This window comes from Camelina sativa, chromosome 9 (assembly GCF_030686135.1).
Source record: "Camelina sativa cultivar CO46 ecotype springtype chromosome 9, ASM3068613v1".
Lineage (NCBI taxonomy): Eukaryota > Viridiplantae > Streptophyta > Magnoliopsida > Brassicales > Brassicaceae > Camelina > Camelina sativa.
The window spans coordinates 8778766-8787163 of record NC_141888.1 but is presented as its reverse complement, the minus strand read 5'-3'; the positions used below and the strand labels follow the sequence as shown (position 1 = coordinate 8787163).

Below are 8398 nucleotides of genomic sequence, written 5' to 3'. Positions count from 1 at the left end.
TATTACATTACTGATATTTTTTAGAACAAAATATTTATTTTTGTTGTAATCAATTTTCTCCTTTCAAATATTAACTTTTACACATGTCAAAATATAAGATTGATAACTTACACATGTCAAATCTTGTTAATGGCTAACTTTCAAAACTCAACTTTATATAATAAGATATAAAATAGAATTAAACACATATTGTGGCGTTATAATATTTAAATATTTTATGTTGGTGTTGCTCAAAACTCGTCTTACCATGTAAAATGTTTTGTGATATTTAAAATTTTTAAATGTTAGATATATTAATATTAATATTTAAAACTAAAATTTAAAATTTATTATTGAATCATTTTCATAAGTATCACTTCTGACATTCCAGTTTCAGTGAGATGCGTAGAAGCTTCAAAGTAAACGAATTAATTTGACTATCTATGTTACCAAAGTATAATTATCTTTTCGATCAACTATCGTGAGAGAAAACTCTAGAATTAAGCATGCTTGAGCTGGGAAAGTTTTAGAATGGATGACCTTTCAAGAATAATTATCAGAACTATGCGAGTGAGAACAAACCATATAGAAATATCATAGGAGGATTTGTAATATTGGTAAACAAACTTTAAAACCTACGGGACCTATCAAACCATCAGTCGGATATGAATTGGTCCACAGACCGAGAGTGAATATGGAGCCCACTAAAAGAGAAGTGCCCATGAGTCGGGCTAAGTGAGTTGACGGTCGGGGCGTTACAACACTAAAATCAGTTTTTTCCAGAAGTACCACTTTTAGTTGTATTTTTTAAAAATTACCACTAAAATAATATTTTTCTAAAATATCACAAAATAAAACTAAAGTTTTAATATTCAAAATAAAACCCTAAATTCTAAACACTAAATGCTACCTCTTAAAAACTATGACCCTAATAATATATTATAAAATTGATATTTGTTTAAGTAAAAGATGAAAAAATAAAATAATAAAATTTTATCTAATTCAAAAAATAAAATATTAATATATTTAAATGATATTGAGGAAATTATCAAATGTGATATTAACTGAATTATCAAATCTTTAATTTTAAATGTGTAACACCCGGAGCTCCACCTATCAGTGGGTTCCATGTCTAGTCCCAGTCTATGGGCCACCTTTCTTAATGGGCCTCACGTCTTCTGACTAGGCATGTGAGCCCATCCATATCCGACGGCTATTTTGCTACGTCTGGGAGGTTTTAAAGACTTGTTACCATCCCTACAAATCACCACATGATATTTCTCTGTGTTTTGTCCTCACTCGCACAGTTCTGACAGTCACTTCTCAGAAGGTCACCCATCCTGAAACTGCTCCAGCTCAACCACACTTAACTTTGGATTTCTCTCAGGGCCCTTATCCGAAAAGATAAGTGCACTTTGGTGACATAAGTGGCCAAATCAATTCTTTTAAACCTCTCTGGAAGTCTCCAAAACCGGGATGTCACAAAATCTCCATCATATGATATTAAAAAACATAATCTCCATTGAAAAAAGCAAGTGCCCTAGAGATGATCAAAGAGGGACAGAGAATCTCCAAAATTCAAAAGAGTCAATAAATAAATCAAATCTTGGAAAATCACGATGAACAAAAATAATCAACGACTAGGCCAACAGAGGCGGGACTAGATGGAGAAGGAACCGCGGTGGAGCAGTCATTTACGATGCCAAGAAGGAAAGGAAGAGGAAGAAGATGGAGATTCTCGCGGGTAGACACAATTATAAACATCAAAGTTCCCCAATATTTTGAATTAGTCTGCTGGATCAATTGGTTAAAGCTTTGTTAAAACATTAATACACCATGGTTTGATTCTACCTTCAAAAAAAAAACTAAAACATCGTGCTACCTTGGTTAACACGTGTCATCTCAATCAACTCTTGACTAATATTCTCTCTGTTTCATAAAGAGTGTTATTTTGACACAATTTTTTGTTACAAAAAAAGTGTCATTTTATATTTTCAAAGTAGTTTTTAATATTAAATTTTATTTTTATCCCTACTATTTCTGCTTATTAATTAGAAAGAGAAATTGTTTTAGTGTATTTATAAAGGGTAAAATAGAAATTTTTATAATTTTTTTAATTTGTGTGTATTGTGTCAAAATGACACTCTTTATGAAACAGAGGGAGTATTTGTTAATGTTCGACATTGAAATAAGTATTATTTTTGACACCAAAGATTTGTACATGTATAGATTGATACTTTTAACATTGTACAGGTCAAAAATTTCCGCAAAAATCATTATCGGTTCTTCTGACATAAGGGTATCTTTATCGGAGGTTTTTAGCTAAGGTTCTTATTTTTTTGTGATTAAAATTACATCAAAAATAGTGAAAAGAATAAGAGCCTCTTATTTAGGAGGTTTAAGAACCTCTAAGAGGTCGTGATGTGTTCAGTAGTGGTTGGGTGAACCCATTGAAGGAACAAAAAAAGGTAAAATGTTGTTTGCTTCTTTCTCTTCCTCCTCTCTTTATCAAGAATCTCTCCATTTCAGCTCCATCAATTCTTTTCAGTGAACTAAATCCAGAATAATTTTCAGGTTTATCTCCATCGATTCTTTTCTTAATTCTTAAATCAAGCTTTAAAATTTGTTGGTGTTTCTATATGTACATCCAAAATGACTTGTTTTTTTTCTCATTAGAAACAGAGGAATTTAAAAAAACTTTTTTAATATCTCATTGTAACGCCCCAACCGCCACCTTTTAGTGGGCCCTATGTCTAATCCCAGTCAATGGACCCACTTTCCTTAATGGGCCTCACGTCCTCTCACTAAGCCTGTGAGCCCATCCATATATGACGGCCAGTTTGCTACGTCCGAGAGGTTTTAAAAACTTTTTACCGTCCCTACAAATCACCACATGATCTTTCCTTGTGTTTTTTCCTCACTCGCACAGTTCTGACAGTCACTTCCCAGAAGGTCACCCATCCTGAGACTACTTCAGTTCAAGCACGCTTAACTTTGGAGTTCTCTCAGGACCCTTGACCGAAAAGATAAGTGCAATTTGGTGACATAGGTGGCCAAATCAATTCTTTTAAACCTCTCCGAAAGTCTCTGAAACCAGTGTGTCACAATTCACCCCCACTAACAGATCACAACGTCCTCGTTGCGCACCAAGACCGTCACCCCTGATGGTGTGAGTCCACTCGACTCCACCCTCGTCTAGGTTTGACTGTGATACCACTTGTAACGCCTCGATTGCCACCTTTTAGTGGGCCCTATGTCCAATCCCAGTCAATGGCCCCACTTTCCTTAATTTGCATGACGTCCTTTCACTAGGCCCGTGAGCCCATCTATATCCGACGGTCGTTTTGCTACGTCCGGGAGGTTTTAAAGACTTGTTACCGTCCCTACAAATCACCACATGATCTTTCCCTGTGTTTTGTCCTCACTCGCACAGTTCTGATAGTCACTTCCCGGAAGGTCACCTATCCTGAGACTACTCCAGCTCAAGCACGCTTACCTCTGGAGTTCTCTCAGGACCCTTGACCGAAAAGATAAGTGCACTTTTGTGACATAGGTGGTCAAATCAATTCTTTTAAACCCCTCGAATGTCTCAGAATCCAGGGTGTCACAAAAACTGTCACCCCCGACGTTGTGAGCCCGCGATTCCACACTCGTCTGGGTTTGACTCTGATACCACTTGTAACGCCCCGACCACCACCTCTTAGTGGAACCCATGCCCAATCCAAGTCTATGGGCCCACCTTCCTCAATGGGCCTCACGACCTCTCACTAGGTCTGTGAGCCCATCCATATCTGACGGTAGATTTTCTACGTCCGGTAGGCTTTAAAGACTTGTTACGGTCCCTATAAATCACCACATGATCTTTCCCTGTGTTTTGTCCTCACTCTCACAGTTCCGACAGTCACTTCTCGGAAGGTCACCCATCCTGAGACTACTCTAGCTCAATCACGCTTAACTCTGGAGTTCTCTCAGGACCCTAGACCAAAAAGATAAGTGCATTTTGGTGATATAGGTGGCCGAATCAATTCTTTTAAACATCTCCACAAGTCTTTGAAACTGCGGTATCACAATTCACCCCACTAACAGACCGCAACGTCCTTGTTGCGCACCAACACCGTCACCCCCGACGGTGTGAGCCCACTCCACTCTACACTCGTTTGGGTTCGGCTTTGATACCACTTGTAATGCTCCGACCGCCACCTCTTAGTGGGCGCCCTATGTCCAATCCTAGTCCATGGGACCATCTTCCTTAATGGGCCTCACGACCTCTCACTAGGCCTGTGAGCCCATCCATATCTGACGGTCGGTTTGCTACGTCCAGGAGGCTAAGACTTGTTACCGTCCCTACAAATCACCACATGATATTTCCCTATGTTTTGTCCTCACTCACACAGTTCCGACAGTCACTTTCCGGAAGGTCACCCATCCTGAGACTACTCCAGCTTAAGCACGCTTAACTCTGGAGTTCTCTCAGGACCCTTGACCAAAAAGATAAGTGCACTTTGGTGACATAGGTGGCGAAATAAATTCTTTTAAACCTCTCTGCAAATCTCTGAAACCGGGGTATCACACTCATGAATCTGGATTTGGGTTTATTGTAGTCTATTGATTATTGAGTTGTTTGGTGTTTTGTTAATCAAAAATTTCAAGGATTCGAGTGTGGATGAGCGAGAGCTTGCTGTTGATGGTGTTTTCTTTCATAAGCCCCATCGTTTGAGGTTTGATTTATAACACCATTTGTTTCCTTGGTCTACAGAACAAGCGTGGTGGGAGGGAGGTCTCTGAGATTGGTATACATTGTTGGTGTTATAGAAGCTTGTCATTCTCTTGGTGTGATGCACCGTGATCTTAAACTTGAGAATTTCTTGTTTGTAAGTTGAGATAAAGAAGCTGCTCTCAAGACTATTGATTTTGGTCTCTCTGTTTTCTTTAAACCAAGTATAGTTAATTTCCCATGCTACTTGTAAGAGGTTTCATATACATTGTGCAGAGTGAGATGGATCAATGATTCTTTGTTGTGGTTACGGGAGAAACATTCACTGATGTAGTTGGGAGCCCTTATTATGTGGCTCCAGAAGTATTAAGGAAGCATTATAGTTATGAATGTGATGTTTAAAGTGCTGGCCGATGCTTATGAGAGATCCTAAGAAACTAAGGAAAGGTTTATTCTTTTTGGCCAGTGTTGTTGTGATTTTCTTAGGAGAAACTTGTCCTGACTATTCGATTGAAAAGGAGGCAAGGAAGAAATGATTTTGAAAATAATTATTTTATCAATAAGAACTCCACCATTGGAGAAGGATAATTTTAACCAATTACTATGTTACGACCACTGAACAAATATATGACTTTTTCCCAGTATTTGCCCTCCGGTAAAGATAATTTATGTCACTCATCGTACTATTTTACCTAACTGTGTGGAAAGCGTAATTTTAAATAATTTAGTTGTCGCGCTTAGTTTATTCCTCTGTTTTAAAATGTCCCGCTTAGTTCCGATTATGCCCCGTAAAATCACTAGGCCCACTTTATCCATCTCGATTAATGATTAATCCCTGCCTAGTATCAATTATCCAATTATATATATTTAATTTAATTATAATCCGTTTAATCTGATTATTTCCTGCTTAATTTTGTTTATACTGATTAGTTTTGGAGCCAAATACAAATAAAATATATATATATATATATATATATATTTGTTATTTAGACATTTAAATTAAGAGTTTACGATGTTTTACATTAACTAATGTCTAAGCTTTTAATGAAAATCATAAAATTTTCTATTAAAATTACGTTTTATGTGTTATTTTCTATTAAAATTACGTTTTTATGTGTTTCCTGTAATTTTAAAGACAATACTATAGTTTTATATTTTATATAATATTTTTTTACATAAAAAGAATATACATATATATTTAATACAATATATTTTTATTTTTTTATTAATTTAATAAAATAAGCCTAAAACTAGTCTCCGGTTAATTCCCGTTTAATCTCCAATTTTTTTGGTAGGCGCTAGGCCATCCCGACCGCCCGACTAGCGCCTAGCAATTTCTACAACAGAGGTTTATATTAAGTTATTTGTTTGATCATTGTGATTATTAAGAATAAAATAACTCCATCTTCTTATTGTTTCACGTTCATATAAAAAGAAAACATATTATATTAGTTATATTAACGTAATAAACAAATCATGGTCATTCATGGATTCATGGTAAAAAGATACTCTGTTTCATTTGCCTCTTCAGTTTGAGCAACAATGGCAACAATGATGACCTTTGACTTCGAAAACTGCTTCATCTTCATCATCTTATGTTTCGTATCACTCCTTTGTTACACTATCTTATTCAAGAAACAAGAGAGCTCACGCACTGGCTGTGTTCTCCCTCCGAGCCCTCCTTCTCTTCCGATCATCGGTCATCTTCACCTTCTCCTTTCCTCTCTTACGCACAAGTCTCTTCATAACATATCCTCTAAGTTTGGACCCTTTCTCTATCTCCGCGTCGTCAATTTGCCTATAGTCCTTGTATCTTCTGCGTCAGTGGCTTACGAGATCTACAAGACGCAAGACGTGAACGTCTCGTCTCGCGTTGCTACTTCCCTTGGAGACTCTCTATTTTTAGGATCTTCTGGTTTCATCACGGCTCCTTATGGAGACTACTGGAAGTTCATGAAGAAGATGGTTGCCACAAAGCTTCTCCGACCGCAGGCCATTGAGCAGTCACGAGGCGGCCGTGCAGAGGAGCTACAGGGGTTTTATGAGAACCTGTTACACAAGGCGATGAAGAAGGAGAGCATTGAGATCAGTAAGGAAGCGATGAAGTTTACTAACAACATCATCTGCAGGATGAGCATGGGGAGGAGTTGTTCAGATGAGAACGGTGAGGCAGAGATAGTCAGAGAGTTGCTTGTCAAGTCAACTGCCTTAACAAAGAAGATCTTTTTTGCAAACATGTTTCCAAGAATCCCACTGTTCAAAAAGGAGATAATGGGAGTTTCTAACCAATTCGACGAGTTGCTGGAGAGGCTTCTTGTGGAACATGAAGAGAGAGTTGAGGAGCATGAAAATAAGGACATGATGGATTTGTTGTTGGAAGCTTTTCGGGACGAACACGCGGAGTATAAGATCAGTAGGAAACAGATCAAGTCTTTGTTCGTGGTAAGATACTCTTCTTTCACATTACATTATAGCTCAATTCATTGAGAATACATGTCAAGGTTTATGTTAATTTCACAGGAGATTTTCCTTGGAGGCACTGACACCTCGGCGCAAACAGTACAGTGGATAATGGCTGAACTCATTAACAAGCCTAGCATTATTGAGAAAATTAGAGAAGAAATCGATTCCGTTGTAGGGAAAACGAGATTGATTAAAGAAACAGATCTACCAAAGCTTCCTTATTTGCAAGTGGTTGTTAAGGAAGGGCTAAGAATGCACCCCCCATCTCCCCTCGTTGTTAGAACTTTTCAAGAAAGTTGTGAGGTGAAAGGTTTTTACATGCCGGAGAAGACAATGCTTGTTATTAATGTTTATGCTTTGATGAGAGATCCTGATTCTTGGGAAGATCCTAATGAGTTTAAACCAGAGAGGTTCTTACCTTCTTCAAAATCAAAAAAAGACGAGGAGAAAGAGCAAGGCCTGAAGTACCTTCCATTTGGAGCTGGAAGGAGAGGCTGTCCTGGATCAAATCTAGCTTATCTCTTTGTAGGACTCGCGGTCGGTGTGATGGTGCAGTGTTTTGACTGGAATATCAAAGAAGACAAGGTTAACATGGAAGAAACTACTGCAGGAATGAATCTTGCCATGGCTCATCCGTTTAAGTGCACTCCTGTTGTTCGAATCGACCCTTTAACTTTCAATCTCAAGAGTCCGAGTCCATGACCTGTTTATCCACAAGATCAGACTTTGCCTTTCAGCTTTCCTGTGATGTGTTCATTTTCTTCAAAGACGTTCAGCTTCATATGTTATCTTCATTATGTTTGTTGTATTTGAAAGTTTGTTCTAAAAATAACTTTGTTTTTGTTCGAATAAAGACTTTTCTACTAAATGCATGAGAAAATAAAAACTAACTAGATTATGACCCATGCTAGAACACGGGTTAAAATTCATTTTATTTATATTATAATTTTAGAATAAATATAATTTATATGATTGTTTTTAAAAGTTTTTTTGGATAAAACATTAAGCAATAAAATCATATGCTAAAATGATGGCTTAAAAAAATACTTATTTTGTTTTATATTGTTAATCTTGTAATTTTATGTATGAAAAATGGTTATGTTTGTTGTTTGTTTTTATTTTAATTTTTAAATATGTTTGGTGAAAGTTTTTTAATATGATCCGTGTTTAGGTAAGATTTTATTTTCAACTGCACAATAAGATTTTAGAAATCATGATTAAGTGTGATAAATTGCCAAAATT

General features: G+C 36.9%; 1 protein-coding gene across 1 annotated transcript; it reads left to right on the top strand.

Annotated features, from left to right (window-relative positions):
- The first annotated feature begins 6076 nt into the window (after positions 1–6076).
- On the top strand, positions 6077–8024 carry LOC104710749 (cytochrome P450 705A12). The gene is made up of 2 exons (XM_010427399.3): positions 6077–7135; positions 7214–8024. Exons 1-2 carry the CDS (start codon positions 6236–6238, stop codon positions 7856–7858), a joined length of 1545 nt encoding a protein of 514 aa, XP_010425701.2. The 5' UTR covers positions 6077–6235; the 3' UTR covers positions 7859–8024.
- The last annotated feature ends 374 nt before the right edge of the window (positions 8025–8398 follow it).

Excerpts from the sequence above, each read along its gene's own strand:
- LOC104710749 (XM_010427399.3), top strand. The coding sequence starts at position 6,236 with ATGGCAACAATGATGACCTTTGACTTCGAAAACTGCTTCATCTTCATC. Across the intron at positions 7,136-7,213 it reads AGATCAAGTCTTTGTTCGTG|GAGATTTTCCTTGGAGGCAC; the intron begins GTAAGATACTCT and ends TTAATTTCACAG.